Consider the following 21,349-nt stretch of genomic DNA (forward strand, 5'->3'; position numbering starts at 1 on the left):
AAAAACTTGACCAGACCCAGATGCCATTTGTCTTGCATCACTAATCATGACTATCAATTAATGAAGGTTTTTAACAACAGGTCGACGATAGATAGTAACAAGACAAGAGTTTGGGCCTTTTGAAAAACGTCATTAAATGGCACTGGTGTATGGACGTAGTAAAAAACTTTAACCCTTTGAGTGCCAAAGCAACTTTCCTTCTTTATTTCAGTTAAGAGAGGTTCTTCTGTAATAAGAAACTAATTTGAATTTATACTCACCAATTTGCAAGGGGTCTTTGACAGCGCGGGAGCGATAAAGGTGTTCTCCTCTCTGGAACTCATCAGAGCTAGAGTTGGCGAGACAAGAGTAGAGGCGAATGTCTTCCTCATTGTCAGGGAAACTCCAATAAGCGATACGCAGCTGCAGCTGTTCCGGCACTGGAGGGTACACATGCTCCACCAGCTCGAACGGGATGTGAGACGCAACACAGCGTGCGGTGAGCTCACACAGCGGTGAAACTCGGTCAGTATCTGTGCAACAACACAATGAACCAGCTAAACAAATAAATATAAATAAACTAGGCCTACCAAAAATTGCATAGGCCTAGTCAAATTTGTAACATGTAGGATATTAATAATTGTTAAATATAAAAAAAAACATTTCATTTACACAATATATTCTTAAAAACCAATACCTACACAATAACATTTGTTTTGTCATACCTACTGCAGCAAAAAAAGCTGTATTTAATAAATGTGTTGAATGTTGTGTGGCTAAGTAGCTCTTTTACTCCCTAGAAAGTAAAACGCTTTTTCGTCATACTGCAGCAAAAACAGCCGTTTTTAATTAATGCATGCTTTACGGGTCTAAAGTAGCATTTTTAGTCCCCAAAACGTGTTACGGCGTGTTACGGCCCGGTATATAACATAACAGGGTTGTCATGCGATAACTGTTGTTAGGTTAACCTGTTGCGGTGATCTCCCTGTTATTAAAGTACTCTTTTGAGTTTCGTTGCGACAACGCCTCGGCTCGACAGTTGGCCTGGCAGCGGGCAGATACGCAGAATGCCGTTTTTGAAAAACCATAATAGTTTTGACAAAAATGTTGTTGACAGCTAGATTACAGTTGTTAGTTGTTGAGTGGGACTTGAAATAACCAAATATTACTAAACACGTTGCCGCAAATAACTGACGGACACCTGTGTTACGGCAACATTGCCGAATGGTAAAAAAGAAATTGTTGTGCCGTGGGAATGGCATGGAGAGAGGAAGTCCCACAGGAAATATGTGTTTGCTACCAATCCTGAGTTAATTTATGCATTTACACTTTCGTTTTAAGCTGATTCTCACGATAACTATACACCACTGATTCAATTCTAAAGTTCATAAGTTAGGTATATCAGTTTTTAGTATTTGCATGTAGTGAAGCCTTAGTCTTTGTTTATTATTATTAACTGTGGTTAGATTATTGTGATTACTTTTCTTAAAATTACTTGTGCAAGAAAGTAAACATATAGTTATTTGTGGAGCAATTTTAGCGTAATGAATGATGAAAGAAAAGATATTCGTTGTGATATATGTGTGGACAATCATTTAGTTATGTCGACTGAGTCAAATCTTAGGCAACACCTTTAAAAACGACATTCTACAGTACATTTTGCCAGCGGTTGATGGTAATTACTAATTTTTTGAAGTGGATATGATATTTATACATTTACATATTATTTTAAATTATTGGCATTATTTTTATTTAGATTAGTGGTTATTAATTACTATTATTTTAGAAATTAGAATAATAATTCTATAATATTAATTTAGCCGTTGCAATAGCTAAAATACCTATTAAGAAGATTAAGTTTAGCAAATACCAATTCTATGTTTTTTATGACTTGCAATACAAAATTATATCAATATGTAAAGCAGTATAGGAATTTTAATAAAACTTCAGACTTCAAAATTGACTTTATATTTAATTACTCTACGTACAAAATGTTCAAAATTCCAGGGCAAGTGAGCCAAAATTGGTGGTTTTTATCAAACATTAATAAGAATCATATAACACAGATTTACATAAAATTAATCATCGTTAAAATAAACATCGTGTATATTATTTACAAAACAAAACCAAAAAAAAGAACAATCCATTGAAATATCTGGATTAAAAATAAAATACAAATTATTAGCCTACTAAAATTGTATAAGTAAAATATTTACAAATTTACAAAAGTTACACTTATTTCAAACCATAATAAATTTAAATTATATACTGTAGTTAAACAATAATTATATAATCTTTAAAATGCAAAGCAATATTAACCTTAGTAAACATTTTACAATCGTAAATATTTTAAAGATCACAGTACCGGTAAGTAATATCTTATTAATTTTCCAGAAAAACTAAATCACATTATTGGCAAACCTCAAAAACAAACTTAATACTTTAAATTTGATTACAAAAAGAATTTTAAAATGTTTCCTTTGTTAAATGTTGTTGGAAGAGATTATTAAGTTTTGTTATTCATTAAAAAGTCCATTGTAGCCACTTTTAGATGCAGAGCAAACTTTTTTTTTACAAAAAAAGAGGTTACAGCACATTTGCAGTATGTTGCTGCATAAAAAGGTAAAATCCGTGATGGCAGCACACAAGTGTAACGTAAAGCTCATGAAATTGTTAATAAAATGTATTATTAAATAATTGTGAACTGTGAATTTCAGAAACTTTCATACGTATTCACTCTTCGCACGGACTTTTTGAACTTCTTACATAGTGGTTTTTAAGTTTCACCTCCAGTTGTGAATCTATAATTTTACTTGTATGTTAAGCTAAAATATTTCTTTTACGTCTTATTAAATAGCGAATTTGACGTCGATGAAGAGGATTTTCATTGAAACCAGACCCAGACCAACGTTTTAGCGAATTTCCCATATAGGGAATAAGTTATCACCGTAGGTATTATGGTAAGACCTGGACCCACTGGTTAAATTTTTTGTTTTTATGTCCCAAAGGCCGAAAAAACCATCCGTTCGAATTCCTATATATATATGTCCGTTAGCACGATAATTCGAGCAAAAATTAATTTGGTATGAACGTTAAACCTATATTTATTTGAACGAGTTCACGGAACCATCACGATCGGACCATGAAAACTGGGGTTTATGGTGAAAAAAATCAAGTTTTTCCAACTTTGACCCTAAAAGCATAAATTTTTGCAATTTCTTTTGAAAGCAATTTGTAGAGCTTAAAGACAAATAATTTAGTACATCGAAGTGTTATTATGGGCCATAATAGTTACAGAAAAAATGCCAACAAATTTTACTTTTATAATTCCCATGTTATTCTTATGGAGAATAAGTAAACTGTTGTAATTTCCTGTAAAAGGAGTGTATTTTGATTACATTTGGAAATGCATTTATTTTACACTTAACTATTAACATTTCACAAAAACACTTATTAACACTTATTATTGGGGTATTATTGCAATAACAGCAGCAAACTTTTTGGAAACTTCAACTCACGTCCATGCAAATGTGCTGTAGCCTTTGTTTTGGTAAAAACTTTACCAAAACAACTATCGTAGACATTAGGAGTTTGGCCACCGCGCGGAGTTGGGCTGAACCCTTCGGGGGCCATACAACTTTTCCTCGGATTAAATTTGACCACTGCGCGGAGTTGGGCAATCCCCCTTAGAAAAACTACAGATCAGGGCCATTTTTTTAACACTTTAATCATCAAAATCGGTCTAAAAATTAGAGAGTGTATTATATATATAGATACTTATGAAGTCTAACGGGGTGAAGCCCGTGGGTAACAGCTAGTAACTTCTACAAATGGCTTTTGAACAACCCCTTCTATTCTGTAAAGAATTTTTTTGAAATGCCTGGTATTAATTTTTAAGTAGAGTTAGCAAGTTGACCAAGTACTGGGGAGGATTTTGTTGGTTACGGGGTTTAATCACTTCCATTAGGTAGCCTATATTCTAAATGCCAAAAAAATTTCTTAAAAACAAGATTATTCAGTAGTAATATTTAAAAAATGCATTGTAACATGTCTCTTTTTCTGTAGTTATAGATTCAATGTACTATAAAATTATTGTTGTTCTTTGCATTGTAATTACATACAAGGTTAGTGAAATAAAAAAAAAATAATAAAAAATAAGTGTTTAGATGTTATTCTTGTACTTTATTTGAATCAAATGCTAATGATATTTCTTTTGTAAGATCGATGTAAACAACACCCACTTCTTTAACGTTGATAGGTGATAAATGTTTAATTCTTTATTTAGGCTAATCTATAAATAAAATTACAGTTTTGTTTGTACATTGCATAGAACCATGAAGTGTTTGTTATTTTTACGTTTCATAGTCTAAAAGAGATTAAATGAGTTTTATCTCAACACCCACTGTTGAAGAGTATAAGTTAGTTAAGGCAGCCTCTGGACTGAGTAGCAACAATGAAAGTGACAGTGAAAGTACGAGTCTCCTTGAAAATCAGTGAAAGTCAGTGACTAAACTTTCTCTAGTCCGGTAGTCTAACCTAATATATCAGCTGGACTTTTTTCCCTTTATAATTTTTATGTCAACGGTCATGGACCTGATATTTGCTTCTTGGTTAATCAATACTTATCCTGATATTTGATTCTAGGTTAATCAATACTTCCTCAAGTAAAAACTTAGGATGTGTACATGAGAAACTTAAATGAAATTGAACTATTGTTTGTGAGTCAAATGAACAGGTTTTTGGAGATATAGTTTGGTTTTTATATGAATCATGCATTGTTTAGTGTTATTTACAGTCTCTTGGTTCTAAAGAAGTTAATACTAAAGCAATATAGAGGTTTAGGCTACTTTTTCTTTTACTAGAAAAATTATATTGATACAGTATGCATCATGTTTTAGCAAATTTTCCTATAGGGAGTAGCTATTACAATAGGTGGCACGATAAGACCTAGGCCCGGGACCTAGGTTTTTGCCCGGAGGCCATTTTGGACCGCAGAAAACTAGCAGACTAAGTATGTTAAAAGAATCAAAGTGTCAACAACTGGTACGCTGGGTGTCAACTATCGGTAAAATCAAAAAATTCACATTCAAATTACTGGTAGGCTACCTACATGAGCAAACTGTTAAAACATTAATAAAAATTCATTATTTTGTTAATTAATAAAAATGTATACATTAGTGTAATGTACAAAGTCTAATGTTTATTTATATTTCAAACTGTTTTCTAAATTCCATTAATTTTCAAACTTGAGAATTTTATGATCGTATTTCCATCCTTAAATTGTCAACTACTGGTGCTACCTACTAAATAAACAGACCGTAATGCTCCTCTGGCATGACGTAATCATAGGCGACGGCAATGACGTATGGTAATGTTTGCCGTTAGTGATCAGCTGGTTGTTTTAATCATTTCTTGGAAAACAAAAATATAACAAAGAATATAAACATTACGTCATTGCCGTCGCCTATGATTACGTCATGCCAGAAGAACATTACGGCCTGTTTATTTATTGTGGCCTTGGTTCACTTATACAGGGTGCGGCAAAAAACCGATCTATTTTCTGCAGAGCCCTGTTCAGCGACAGGTCGTCCGAGTGTGGTGGGAGTATGCTCGTTGGAAAGCCTACACAATGCCATTTTTGTAGTCATAGAGCAGTGATCGCCTGAGCTAGTGTGGTTGTTATAGAGTCGTTTTTATAAAATAGTGAATTCATTCTTGCTATTTAGCGGCAGTTTCATGCATTCTTTCAATTAAGGCAGCATGGAGAAGTTCCGTTCCGTAGGACAATAATGCATTGGGTTACTTACATTAGAACAACGGCTTCTGCGTTGAAAAGGAAGCTGACAGGCCTTCCAAAGTGAGATCGGACGCCAGACAACAAACATTCGATATAGTTTGTGCTGCTGTGAAAACAGTACTCGTAGGCCAGCCCGAAAACAAGCGGCTGCTTTGAACATGTCTGACCGCTCAGTTATACGAATTTTGAGGTTAATTTTCATCCTTGTAGATTAGAATAATAATCTGTATAATTTGGTAATCATCCATACAGATAATCACGACGGAACCTCTCTATGTCGACCTAATTGAATAAAAGCACGGAACTGCCGCTGAGTTGCACTGACTAAATCATAACTTTTTTAAACGACTCGATAACAACCGCACGTAGCTCATACGACCACTGCTCTATGTCCACAAAAAATGGCACTGTATAAGCTTTCCAACAAGCCTACTCCCACCAACCTCAGACGACCTGTCGCTGAACAGTGCGCTGCAGAAAATGGATCGGGTGTACAAACAAGTGTACGATTGCTCATTCTTCATCAGATTAGGCATAGGAGGGACATGAAACCCTCCATCAGTGCGCAGTCTGTAGTTTTGGAGATAAGACAGATATGGGGTAAAGATAAGGGATAACTGGAACGGTCCTTGCGACCCTTGATGTGGAGTTGTGGGTTTGCAATATTTATCTCAAAACCCGGCACAAGGTATTTGACTAAATTTTGGAATTAGGGACTTATAAGCCTAAATACATGATTGGTGAAAGCCTCAGGAGGCAATACTGAACTTGTACTACTTATGATATATTGAATTTTTTTACCTTATACCAAAATTAGGCTATTTGAGCAATTTTTTTGGCTCTTTAAGGGGAAACGCCTATTTCACTATGAAAATCATGTTTCAAAATCGAGAAAAGCTTTAGAAATCGGCGATTTTAAGCCCTCGAAAAGCCTTTTATCCTTTTTATGGATTTTTATGTTATGTTAGGTTAGGTTAGGTTAAGTTAAGTTAGATTAGGTTGGGTTAGGTTAGGTTAGGTTAAGTTAGATTAGGTCAGATTAGATTAAGTTGGGTTAGGTTAGGTTAGATTAGGTTAGGTTAAGTTGGGTTGGGTTGGGTTGGATTAGATAAGGTTGGGTTATGTTAGGTTAGATTAAGTTAAGTTAGATTAGATTAGGTTGGGTTAGGTTAGGTTGAAGTTATATTAAGTTAGATTATATTAGGTTAGGTTAGTTAACCCTAGAGCTGGCACAAGTGTAACGCTGTACTGGTATAGGGATATTAATGATTATGTAATATCATTTTCAAACCATCATAAAAATTAGAAATAGCAACATAACTATGGATTATTATACAGGGTGTATATAAAGTCCCGCACGGGCTTAATATTTTCTAAACGACAACAGATAAATCAATAAGATTTGGTACGGTACATCAACACCACACCTATAAATCTACTTTTTCAAGGAACTATGAATTTTCTGTCATATCATGGAGTCAGAAGGAAATCTTAGTAGGTATCTTAATAGGAGCATCTCTAGGTCAATATGCACATCAAATGAAAGGTCTTTTTTAGTAGAATACAATGCCGCAAACCGCACTTCAAAAGGTTGATCCTGCGCAAAATGGCGGCTGCTCAAAGATTTCTTGAATCCGCCATTTTGAATCTTTGAACGACTGCCATTTTTTACTCAGGCGTTCTTTTGAGCTTGAATTTACGGCATTGTAATCTACTAGTGAAGACCTTTAATTTGATGTGCATATCGACCTATGCTTACGTTAACAATTTTCTTCCGATTCCTAGGGCTGTGCCCGCTGAGGAGTAGGTACCGGTAAGCGTATAATAGCAATGCAAATTAAATTAATCTTTGAACAACTGTCATTATAATTTAGGTATGTTCACGTGATTATTAGTTTATATATCATAGTTGATTTACTGTATTTTCTAGACAGCACCAAAGTCCATTTTCTTTTAAAAATTTGGTAATTATTCCGTACAGGTGCCTCCAAACGAATTTTTAATTTTGATATCTTACTTTATAGTTTTTTACCTCCTGAATCCAAATATACCATTAATTTTCACCGCTGATGAATATTTCTCAAGATATCGCCATAAAAACATACTTAACATTACAATAAACAAGGTAGGATGGATGACATTTACAAGTGGAATGTACGATGGGTTAAGTAAACCAACCAGCTGATTGTTTTCAATCATAGTCAAGCAAATGGAAGTGACAACTTTTATTAGCTAACTCTGATTCTGCAATATGAAAATCACCTGATTAAGTTACACTTTTCACTTTCTAAGACCAATAAGTTAATAATGTATTATTGTTTCCAGTATTTTATCCTTATTAATGATTTATTGATTTATATTTCGCCGTTTAGAAATTACATACTAAAATGGTGCTATTCTAACATAACCTAACCTAACCAAACCTCTAGAATGTGTAAGCAAACTCCTTTTGATGTCAGAAAAGGCATGTCAGGGTGATAGGTCGTGCTTTATGTGAATTGGTGACTGCATTAAGTCCTTTGAAGGTAGGTTAGATTAGGTAAGTTAAAGTTTAGGTTATAATGTATCGAGTTGTTCGTTTATGTCGCCTGCAGACTGTTTTTGTAAAATTAAAATCCAGAAAAAAACACTTCAAATTACTATTTCAAAAATGCAAGCATTTTTTAAATAGTAATTTGAAGTGTTTTTCTCAGGTAGGTAGGCCTATGTTTTTACGGCGATATCTTGAGAAATATTCATCAGCGGTGAAAATTAATGGTATATTTGGATTCAGGAGGTAAAAAACTATAAAGTAAGATATCAAAATTAAAAATTCGTTTGGAGGCACCTGTACGGAATAAATACCAAAAATTTAGTTATTGCATATTGTAACTCTGATTTTGCTCTCATGGCGTCGTGTGTGGTTTTGTCTGTTTAGTTTCGAATGTAAATAACTGACAGCTGTTTCCACTCCACAAACCTTCCACCCCTTTAAGTGTTAGTCGCCACTAGAACTTGGACTCGTCCATACGACAAATATCTTAATAAATCAACAAAACTGAAGATTAATATTCATTATTTTACTGTACGGCCACTTAGGAATCTCTCCGACAAAAACTGACATTTTTGGATTCAGTGTGAAAAATACCGTAGGTAACTTAAGTAGACATCTAAAAATTACAAGATATCGCATTGTAGAAATAGCAAATAATTACCGTGAGACCTGTACTGCCCTGCTAAGAAAGAAGGCAGTATGTGCAAAAGTGAATATTTTCAGAAAATGACCTCAACTTTGCCGCCATTGCCCTAACACATGTGAAGACTAAACTAATATTTTTTGTTATCTTCGGTAATGCTTAGGCCTAAATATTCAATTGACACTATAAAAAATAATTTTTTTAAACTGGATCAATATAAAAATGCACATACTGCTTTTGTCCTTAGAAATATTTGTGTTCATGCTAAGCCAAAAGGCAGCATCTGCTCATACTGCCATTTTGTTTAGCTAGTAAGTGCTAATAGGAGGACCCTAAGCTAAAAAGCAGTATCTAACTACTACTAGCCATTTTCATATTTACAAACAACAGTGTAAACACAAACACAACAACATAATCTCAGCTGGTAAAAACTGCTTTTAGTTCCTCATTTGTACCCATAATGCTAAGCAAAAGGCAGTACGTGATGTACATCACTAAGCATAAAGGCAGTATCTACATCGCAGATACTGCCTTTCTTGCTTAGCTTTTATAGATACTGCCTTTTAGCTTAGTTTTTGTTGAAAAATGATGTATATACTGCAATATACACCTGCCATATCTCAGAAACGGTTGTAGATGCGGCTTTTTAAGTGTGTTTTTCAGAATCCCTGACCCCAAAAACCTTAAATTACAACAAAATCTGAAAATCAAAAATTTTGCACTTACTGCCTTCTTTATTAGCAGGGCAGTGTAGGCCTACCTATGTGATTGACAAACATCAGGTTAAGTTGGCCTGGCCAGGAGTCTAGGCCTAGGTCCTGACATCATTTAGCCATAACACCTCTTGGGCCTTTAAGTCTTAACTTACCATCTGAAGCTTTCTTTGATGGTCCATAAACAGTAGTTGAGCTTAAGGAAGGCTTCTTCCATCCTCTCCAGTTGTTACACACTGATTCAGGTTCACTACTCCAACTACAAAGAGAATCTTCTTCAAACCTATCAGAATCTTCAAATGACAGATTATCATTAATGTCATTTTCTTCACCCCCCCAAATATCCAACATTCCAGGGTCTTCGGCGACCTCTGGATTTGCAGGCAAGTTGCCCGCCAGCTCTATAAATAAAAAATACGCGAGTGAAAATTGCCCAGGGTCTACCTTGACCCACACAGATAGGGTTACACAAAAGTACAATCTAGGGGTTTATGACCTCCCGACTCCCCTACCAAACATAAGAACAAAGCCAAGTTCTAAGGTTGTCTGGCATTTGAGACAAATTCAACATTGTATTTGCAAAGAACACCATTGCCACTTAAATAAATAGTTAGTTTTTAGCAAAACCACAACAAAACAATGAACACTCAGTGTTTTCTTATCATTTATAATCCAACACCACAAAGCACAAACACCACACAAAAACAAACATGGCGGCCCCAGCCAGCAGCAGATTGCAATGATTGCAATACTAATTTCTGTTCCTGTTCCCCTGTTCGGTCTGTTCCATTGTTGTCAGATGCAATGCAAAGAGATAAGGTGTCCCTGTTCTCTAGCTAGCTGATCGCCAAAGACCTCCAAGTAATGTACTCTATAGGTATATTTAGGATAGCGCTGGGTTCACAACGATATGGTAGGCATTCTGTTAAATATCGAGCTTGTTTCCTACCGGATGACAGACATCGACTTTTTAGTATCGGCTCTGGCTCACCGGCACCGGCTGTCATGGTGGAGGTGGAAGTAAACTACTGTATTGCAATTTTAAGAGGTCCGTGAAGTTACCCCCCCCCCCCATAAAAGCACTAACAATAAAACTAGTATTAAATAATGGTTAGTGCTTCGTTAGTGCTGGTTAGTGCTTCAACTCCCATCGTTAGTGCTCTTACGGGTCGCTGTCAATGCGCCACCATGTCAAACCGCCACCTCGGTGTTTTGGTCAGAGGCGTCAACCCGCCACCACAAAAAAAAACCAAGGTGGTGGGTTGACGTGTACGTACAGGTCAACCCGCCACCTCGACAACAGGCCACCACGACAACCCACCACCACACAATTTTCCGAGGTGGCGGGTTGTCGTACACACTCAAGTCAATGACCCACCACGACAACATGCCACCACGACAACCCGCCAACACCAGTTTTTATCAGAGGTGGCGGGTTGTCGTGAAGCTCCATGTTCGATGTCGGCAACCCGCCACCTCGTACGTAGGTGACAACGTGCCACCCCGTCAACCCACCACCACTCTTTTACGAGGTGGCGGGTTGACGTGTACGCTCAGTGTTCGGTGCCGTCAACGCGCCACCTCGCTCATAGGTGACAACGTGCCACCTCGACAACCCACCACCTCGCGGTTGGATTTATCAATAAATAAATCGGTTGGATTTATATTCTGTAGCATTAAATATATTGTACTTTGATTCAGTTAATTTAGAGAAAGTTAATGTACTGTACCTAACTCTTAAATAGCATTTGTGGACATTTTAGTTTATATTCGGATGAAAGATTGATAGGTAATACAATTATTAACATGGTGAAAACCCGACATTTGAAAGGGTCTCACGCCCTTAAGGGTAAGAACTTTTAAATTCTAAAACCTTAATCCAAAACTACGAATTGGTCCGAATCCTTTAACACTAACACCTTAAACGTTGAAATTTGTCCACAAATAAGGGAAGAGTAGTGTTCACAAAACACAGTCCTCGCGTAATTAATATGAGATGATAAAAACGTATACCAAAAACAAAAATAGAATAGTTATTTTACTTAATTGCCAGTGAATAAACATTTTTTTTTCATTAGGCGTATAAATATATAAGTTTTTATGCGCACCTACCACCATGTGCGCACGCAACATACGTGTGAAAAGCATGCATTTTATACATTTAAACCGGCGATAGTCAGGGATGCACAATTTGTTTTTCAGGATTAATTTTGCCAACAGTATCATTTAGAGGCTTCTGATTGACTATAACGAAGGTTTAGTAATTGAAAAATTATTTTTGTTCATAGAATAAAATAATTATAAATGCTTCAAAATCAATTATATGTTTTTTTATTATGAAATTAAACCGTCATAACCTAACCAAACCAACCAAACGTGCTGACAATGAAAAAAATCTAATGAAGGTTTATTAATCGAAAAAATATTTCTGTTCATAAAATAAAATTATAAATGCCTCAAATCCTATTTTATAATTTTTTATTCTAAAATTAAACTATCATAACCTAACCAAACTAACCAGACTTGCTAATAATGAAAAATCAAATGAAGGCTTAACCGAAAAAAATATTTCTGTTCATAAAATAAAACTATAAATGGGTCAAATTCAATTTCATAATGTTTTAATTATAAAATTAAACCATCATAACCTAACCAAACCAACCAAACTTGTTGATAATGAAAAAATCCAATACAAAAAAATAGAGCTACGGCTGGGATTCGAACCCGGGTTCTTCGGATCATCAGCCCAGCACTCTATCCACTTCACCACCGAGGCCGTTGGCATATACCGTATCGTCGCGGTAATGATGTTCCCTCAGCCAATCAGAAGCCTCAAAATAATACTGTAGGCAACACTAATCCTGAAATAAAAATTCAGCGTCAGGCACAGTCTTGTGCCATTTTATAATGGTGATTGCGAAAGCAAGACGCAAAGAAAATTGTATTCACTTGAATTCAAAAGGTAATTCGGGTGAAATTATCGGTATTCCGTGATTAGACCACGAATATACTAGAAGAGACCCGGTATGAATTATAAACATAAACAAATGATGTTTAAAAAAAATAGTACAACACCCCATTGCTGTAACAATTATGGTCCAAAAGTTATTTCAGCTTTTGTGATTTTGAACTATATACTATCACCACTGTCCCATGATATAGGATGTTAACAAGCTAATGAGAGAAAGTATGTTTCAGAATGCTGATACCGTTTATTTTTACATTTATTTTGTCATTTCTAATGTTTGATATTAAGTAATCGTCCGTGATATGAAATAAATTGAATCACGTATATTGACGCTTTCAATTGGCTGAAGGCCACTGGGGCAGAGCCCTGATGGAATTTCAAATGTGTTTTGTTTTATGACAAATTTACATGTCACGACCTATCCAACGACACCCTAAACTTGATGATCGGATGTGTAGCAGTTTCAAAACAATAATCACAACATTTGTGTTGGCCAATTAAATATTTAAATAATGATGATGTTTATGTGTAATGTATCCTCGACTAAACAATTTTCACAATGTGCAGTATATCGTATCTACATAGGTTAAAACAATATTACTGATTCATTTAAACCTTAATTATGCAAGTAGTTTCATTATACGATTAGATACAAATTTGACTTAGGATTATAACCTGAAAAAGTCAAAGCCAAAGTCCTTTATTTTTGTTAACCTGATTTTTGTTTGAAAAAAACTTTTTTTGCAAGATAATGACTTTTGGTACCATTTGCCTCCGTTTAATAGCTTATCAACGCTGTTAGGCGAAATAATATTACATTTGGATGTTAAATAATTTATAAATAAAAATACTTTTTAAAAATTCCACGTTTTTAAACGCACTAAAAAGTATGAAATAATTTATTCAATTTTGAGAGAATAAAAATACTTGTAAGATTTAAAACGAAAAACGTGGGGCGCATGCTGATTTACAATTAACTTCACCTATTGAACTATTATAATCTATTGCATGCGCCCCACGTTTTTCTTTTTAAATCTTACAAGTATTTATTCTCTCAAAATTGAATAAATTATTTCATACTTTTTAGTGCGTTTAAAAACGTGGCATTTTTAAAAAGTATTTTTATTTATAAATTATTATCTAGTTTTTAGTCTTTAATGTGTAAATAATATGTTAAATCTATTTTACATAACTAAAACCCAAAACCTTATTATCTGTAATCAGATGTTTTATCTTTACTTTAAAATGATTGTTTTATATGTATTTTTAGAATATCTCGGGAGCAGAACCTGTACCTCTTAACCTCTGTTCTTCTAACTGTCAAATTTAAGTATTTACAGCTGACTTAAATTAATTGATATGTTTACATTCTTTTAAAATGTAAAATGTGTGTAAATGTGTTTAATGTAAATTTTGAAGCCAAAGGGGCGTAGCCCAAGGTAAATATGAAAATTAAATGATATAATATTGCATTGTCATCCATTTTTGAGCTATGTTTCAAGTTTCAAATCTCTAGCTCATCGGGAACTTCGTTTAAAATTGATATCAAAATTTGTAGGAAAGCGAGCTAATAAAAACAAGCCCATGGGGCGTAGTCCAAAGGAAATATGAAAATTAAATGATATAATATTGCATTGTCTTCCATTTATGAGCTATGTTTCAAATTTCAAGTCTCTAGCTCATCGGGAAGTATCAAAATTTGCAAGAAAGCGATTTAATAAAAACAAGCCCATGGGGCGTAGCCCAAAGGAAATATGAAAATTAAATGATATAATATTGCATTGTCTTCCATTTGTGGGCTATGTTTCAAGTTTCAAGTCTCTAGCTCGTCGGGAAGTTAGTATAAAATTGATTTCAAAATTTGTACCGGACAAGAAAGCGAGCTAATTTTTCAAGTTACGGCCTGATTCAACAAATGAATATTTGTGTGTTTGTTTGGGGTTCAATCACTCAATAACAATTCATTGGGCACATCGGGATTAGGCTGAAATTTGGCATGATGATAACACTTTCCTGATTAAAATATAGGCTTATTATTACCTCAAAACTTTTTTCTTTCTTTTTGCCTTTTTGAATATCTCTCGTATGTATTTAGAACAATAGCACAATATGCCTCATTATTAAAAAATCAGGAACGAACCACTAATTATTACTGGGAAAGGTTAACGAAATGCATGTTGTAAAATGTAGACGTGGACATCTGGTGCAAAGTATTTGGCCGATTGTTTAATATAAACAAACCCATAACAGTCAGTACTGGGAACTTTAAAGGAAATATTAGGGAACAGAATACAGGGGTGTCCCGTTAATCCCCTCGCACGTTTCTACGAATGGACTTAATCTGAAATTTCTTAGATTTTTATTTCACATCAACAGGCCATTCCAGTTATTGAGGTGTCGGGTCACTCAGGCCAGTTCACTTTCCCGTAGTTGCGAGATCGCGATTGTCCTTTAATTTCCAACCTAAATACTGTTTTCATTTCACGTAGTAATCACAAAAGAGAACCAAACTAATATTCTGCTGTTGATAAAACTATTCTATTTCTTGTATTAATTTATTTTATTTAGTCGTCGGATTATACTTTTTGAAAGATTTTTAGACAAAACAATCCAAATCACTGTTTTGAATGATATTGGACACGTTTCTTTAAAATTGTACTAAAACGTCACTTACCAAATACCATAATGTGACGAGATAATACGTTATCTGAAAACAATTGGCGGCCTGTTTAGTGTAATCATCTTCCTACCAACTGTCAATTATATCTTTACGTTATAATTTATTTACATTTAGTGAATAAACGGAACTCCTGCTGTGCCCGTGATTCGCAACGGGAAGATGTAGCAAAAGTCCATACTGCCTAATCCAAACACTTGTTAAGTAGATTGAATTTTTAAACAAATAGCAATCACATTTTTACAAAAACGTATGCCCTACATTGTAATTACCCTACTGTTTACATTAAAATATATCAATAACATAATTTTTATAACTTATGGTTATAGAATTTTTCTTCATTTCAATAATCAATTGCATAAATAAACCTACCACATAGTTGTGTAAATTACATAATGTTTAAAATTAACATATGTTCTTCTTCTCATTTTTAATTTCTGACAACAGCTGGAGTTACATAACAATGTCTGTTTCCCATGAATCTTATGGAGAAATATGAACCCGTAAAGGGCCCCAGGGCATCACCCTAATTATTTCCCTAAAAAGAAAGTTTCCTGCACAACTTCACGTTACGCTCTTTCCAAATGACACCAAAAACATGCCAATCGGTTAAGTAGTTGCGGAGGAGTAAATGTCACAGAAAAACCTGCTTGCGTATTAAATAAGTTAAAAATCTCTCACCTCAGAATTTTGAAAGCCCGTGGAGCAGATACTAGTTCAATATCGAAGGTGGGGGGTAGTTCTAATCCTCGGAGCGGTAGCTTGATTTTTGTCCAATTTGAGTCCAATCGGTTCAGTAGCTTATAGTTGTTTATCTCATACAAACACACAAACACAACCTCTTCTTTATAATAGTACTAGCTGTAACCCGCGGGCTTTGCCCCGTTTAACTTCTTAATTTTCAAGATTATCTCGTTCGCATGGCTCAATCACGTCCTGGTTGAAGTTTGTTCGCTACGCTCACTCACCTTTAGGTTGGAGCTCGTTCGCTGCGCTCACTTGCCTTCAGGTTAGCTCGTTCGCTACGCTAACTCGCCTCCAGGTTGAAGTTCGTTCGCTACGCTCACTCACCTTTTGGTTGCAAATTAGCTGTTGTCATAAATGTAAAAGAAATAATAGTGCTGCACCCTGTTGGTAATCCTTGTAACTTTAATGCTATTGAACATCATAGAACAGAACCAACTTGTTTAATTGAAACAGCTGTTAAGATTCAATAATTCCATTTCTCATAAGGTTAACATGGGAAACTCCAGAGCCACTGGGGCGGAGCCCGAAAGGATTTTTGAAATAAGAATATGCCTATATGTTAATCGGGAATGTGAGCTATCATCATGCCAAATTTCAGCCCAATCCGACCAGTATTTTTCGAGTTTACTTTTCCCATACACACATACACACATACAGCAACCACCTCTTTTTTATAATAGTATAGATAGACTAGCTGACCCGGCGAACTTCGTATCGCCTAAGTTATAGGTTTCCCCTAAGACAGACCGATGAAAAGAAAGTACCGTTACGTTTAATTTTCAAGATCTCGTTCGCATCGCTCAATCACGTCCTGGTTGAAGTTCGTTCGCTACGCTCACTCACCTTTGGGTTGGAGCTCGTTCGCTACGCTCTCTCACCTTTAGGTTGGAGCTCGTTCGCTGCGCTCACTTGCCTTCAGGTTAGCTCGTTCGCTACGCTCACTCGCCGTTACGTTTAATTTTCAAGATGATCTCGTTCGCATCGCTCAATCACGTCCTGGTTGAAGTTCGTTCGCTACGCTCACTCACCTTTGGGTTGGAGCTCGTTCGCTACGCTCACTCACCTTTTGGTTGCAAATTAGCTGTTGTCATAAATGTAAAAGAAATAATAGTGCTGCACCCTGTTGGTAATCCTTGTAACTTTAATGCTATTGAACATCATAGAACAGAACCAACTTGTTTAATTGAAACAGCTGTTAAGATTCATTAATTCCATTTCTCATAAGGTTAACATGGGAAACTCCAGAGCCACTGGGGCGGAGCCCTTTTAAGAATTTCGAAACGGGAAATAGTTTACGTCCGATTCGCATACCTACAGAATTTACACACCAAATTTCATAACGATCGGTGAAGTCGTTCCGGAGGAGTTTGCAGACAAACACTGTGACACGAGAATTTTATATATTAGAAGAATAGATTTGATGATATGGATAGATAGATGTTATTATTATGTGATTATTGTTATTGTTTATATTTGATTTGTTTACAAGCTGTACACAGATTTAGTTTAGTTAGTAAAGATACTTTTAAATATGAATCAATTATTTCATACAATTTTCAACAGTACATTAGTGGAATGCCCCGAACCCATTGTGCCAAGAGCAAAAGTACGGTATTAATGCTACTTTGATATTACTGTATCCGCAGCGTGCTGCGGTGGTTATGTTAGGTTGGGTTATCATAAATATGTTTGTAGAACTTTCTTAGTTTTGTTAAGGATGGAATGATACCAGATGAGTCATATCGCCAAATCCCCTCCAAGTAGGCCAAGGTCATGTCGTTGACCAATGGCCGGAGCGCGCGCATCACCTGTCACCACCTGTATCTCAGGTATCGTCACTCATGTTGTATTGTTAGATTCATAATGGAACGAGGAAACCCAACCTAACATAACTGCTAAAGCGCGCAGTATTTACTCAGTATCTACTCGGCGGAGTTCGCGTGGCAGCTAGGGGCGGTGACGCATTCAACTCAATCTTGCCTTCTGGGAGGCAGAACTCAAAATCCGCTAATTGCAATTGCAATCATTTCATATTTGGACAGTAAGTTAATTAAAGTATATTCTTTCTAATTATGTGTTTTTTTTTCTTAGGTAAAAAAAATCCCTCTAGAAAAAAAGTGGCCTCCGAATAATACCAAAGTAACGGTACCGGTACGGTATTTCCTGAAGCATGAAATGGAATATCAAGCAGAGCATGATCAATTCAATAGAAATCTTGGTTTAAGATATCTCCTAATGAGATTTTTGGAATATATCTGTCTGGTATGAACTTCTCTGGGCAACACCCTTGACTCAAAGAGGTCAAAGTACGTTACCGGTTGGGTCGAGTCTAGTTCTGTATCCTTTCTCAAATTCTTCTAAATAGAAAAACAGGTGCGCGCTAGTCCACACAAAGTACATTTTAGTCTGTTATATTTTGTTTTATGTTTTTGGTTGAATGTATAATTATTTTGACCACAATACGGTTTTAAGAGAAATTACAACCGAACAATACATTTTCATAATTTTTGTTTAGGCCATACACACGTGAATTACAATTAATTGATTAAGTTGTTAGGTAACTTATTTTGTAATTCATTGTCATAATGCTGAAAAAGAAAATAAGGATGGGTATTATACCAGGTATACACCTACAACAAATCCTAAGAAACTAATAACTTATTTTTCAAAATTATTAAAGTTTCATGTTTTTGTCTTCAATAAAAATATGCGAAAACATAACAAATATTGTATAAGTCGTTAATTTGTAGTGAGTTTATCTTACAATTTTTTTTTTTAACAATAACCGTTGATTAAAAGGAAAAATTGTCTTGCGTGGATGCGCGTGTACTTTATTTATATGGCAGATCTTTTTAGGAAAACGATTAGAAAATTAATTAATTCACAATAACTAATGTCTAGTTAACTTAACAGTAAACTAGATAACACAAGTCCAGGTAAACTGCAAAAAGTGATGCATTTTATAATACACAGACAACAGCGGCTTTTGCCAACAAAGATGGCGGGTTGTCGTGTACGCCCCATGTTAACTCTCGTCAACCCGCCACCTCGAATGTAAGCGACAACGTGCCACCACGTCAACCCGCCATCACTATTTTATGAGGTGGCGGGTTGTCGTGTACGCTCAATGTTTGGTGTCGTCAACCCGCCACCTCGCACGTAGACGTCAACCAGCCACCACGTCAACCCGCCACCATACTAAAGAGGTGGCTGTTTGACGTGTATGAACATGTCTAAGCACCACCAGGACAACGTGCCACCACGACAACCAGCCACCACAGATTTTTCCGAGGTGGTGGGTTGTCGTGCACGCTAGAGTCAACGTGCCACCCCGACAACGAGCCACCACGTCAACCCGCCACCTCAAACTTCTTCTTCTTTTTGATGGCGGGTTGACTTGGTGGCGGGTTGACGTGGTGGCGCCTTGGCGCGTTCCCGCTCTTACGGTTCAGGAGCTATAACCAAAAAACTGTAGGTGGGGCCAACTTCACGGAAGTTAGCCCCCCCCCCAGTAGTAATATGTGAGCACTAACTTTCAAAACTGTACCAACGGTTAGTGCTTCGTTAGAGCTGGTTAGTGCTTCAACTCCCATCATTAGTGCTCTTACGGTACAGGAGCTATGACCAAAAAACTGTGGGTAGGGCCAACTTCACGGAAGTTGGCCAACTTCACGGAAGTTAGCCCCCCCCAGTAGTAATATGTGAGCAATCACTTTCAAAACTGTACCAACGGTAAGTGCTTCGTTAGAGCTGGTTAGTGCTTCAACTCCCATCGTTAGTGCTCTTACGGTACAGGAGCTATGACCAAAAAACTGTGGGTGGGGCCAACTTCACGGAATAATATGTGAGCACTAACTTTCAAAACTGTACCAACAGTTAGTGCTTCGGTAGTGCTGGTTAGTGCTTCGACTCCCATCGTTAGTGCTCTTATGGTTCAGGATCTGTAACCAAAAAACTGTGGGTGGGGCCAACTTCACGGAAGTTTTTTTTTTTAAAGAGATTGGCGGCCTCTTTTAACCTTGCATTTGCCCGTCCACATAGACTAAGCGCCCATGCTGGAACGTTTACAGCAAAGCAAGGGGTGAGCCGGTACAAAGGTGAACCGTACTGATAACTTTTAGTGGCAGTGACCAGGATCCGAACCGACGACATCCGAAGTCCGCGACGCTATCGACTCAGCCACCGACTCACTACCCCCCCCCCCCACCCATAGTGTGAGCACTAACTTTCAAAACTGTACCAACGGTTAGTCCTTCGTTACTGCTGGTTAGTGCTTCTACTCCCATCGTTTGCTCTTACGGTTCAGGAGCTGTAACTAGAAAAACTGTTGCGTTGTTAACTTTACGGAAGTTAGCCCCCCGCTCTAACCAGTAGTAATATGTGAGCACTAACTTTCCAAATATTGTAAATGGTCAGCGCTGGTTAGTGAATGCTCCTGGAGTTTTAATGAAAAGCTCTAGTTCCGAGGTTAGATTTTTAAGGCGAATGAAAGACAGCTCCACACAATTATATCAACTAGACTCCACACATTTTTTAAAGCTTTAAATAAAAGGTAATATTTCCCCAGGGAAGATATAAGTTGGCCCCACCCACAGTTTTTTGGTTATAGCTCCTGAACCGTAAGAGCACTAACGATGGGAGTTGAAGCACTAACCAGCACTAACGAAGCACTAACCGTTGGTACAGTTTTGAAAGTTAGTGCTCACATATTACTACTGGGGGGGCTAACTTCCGTGAAGTTGGCCCCACCCACAGTTTTTTGGTCATAGCTCCTGAACCGTAAGAGCACTAACGATGGGAGTTGAAGCACTAACCAGCACTAACGAAGCACTAACCGTTGTTACAGTTTTGAAAGTTAGTGCTCACATATTACTACTGGGGGGTAGCTCCTGAACCGTAAGAGCACTAACGGTGGAAGTTGAAGCACTAACCAGCACTAACGAAGCACTAACCATTAATACTAGTTTTATTGTTAGTGCTTTTATGGGGGGGGGGGGGCTAACTTCACGGACCTTTCATATTGCTGGTGATGTTTTTAATTTTGTCATTATCATTTACAATAAACGTGGTTCTGTTTTCACTATTGGATAGAGCTTCTTTCAAAGAATTATTTTCGTCCTTGATATTCAGAGCGGATTGTAGCTTTTTAATATTTATTTTGCATGACTCTAAGTCCTTACTCATTGCCTCATTGGCCTCAATTACTACTGTGAAGTTGAAATAAATGATCTTTTTAGCTCCGCACGCTTGTCCTTTTTGAAGTTATTTAAAAAAATCTCTATGGAGTGGAGA

The 21,349-nt window shown here is 36.4% G+C and overlaps 1 protein-coding gene across 1 annotated transcript in view; it reads right to left on the reverse strand.

Annotated features, from left to right (window-relative positions):
- The window catches only part of LOC128994973 (zinc finger SWIM domain-containing protein 8 homolog), a 197,732-nt gene extending 187,320 nt beyond the window's left edge, over window positions 1-10,412 (reverse strand). Inside the window, exons 1-2 of the mRNA XM_054419837.1 lie at window positions 9,821-10,412; window positions 261-512 (exon numbers count right to left, since the gene is read on the reverse strand). Of these exons, the coding sequence (XP_054275812.1) occupies window positions 261-512; window positions 9,821-10,016 (448 nt within the window). The 5' untranslated portion in view covers window positions 10,017-10,412. The remainder of the gene's footprint in view (window positions 1-260; window positions 513-9,820) is intronic.
- Between the last annotated feature and the right edge of the window lie 10,937 nt (window positions 10,413-21,349).

The sequence above is a fragment of the Macrosteles quadrilineatus genome, unplaced genomic scaffold (assembly GCF_028750875.1).
Source record: "Macrosteles quadrilineatus isolate MER2022 unplaced genomic scaffold, UCM_ALF_1.0 Scaffold_1__1_contigs__length_201487025, whole genome shotgun sequence".
Taxonomy (NCBI): Eukaryota; Metazoa; Arthropoda; class Insecta; order Hemiptera; family Cicadellidae; genus Macrosteles; species Macrosteles quadrilineatus.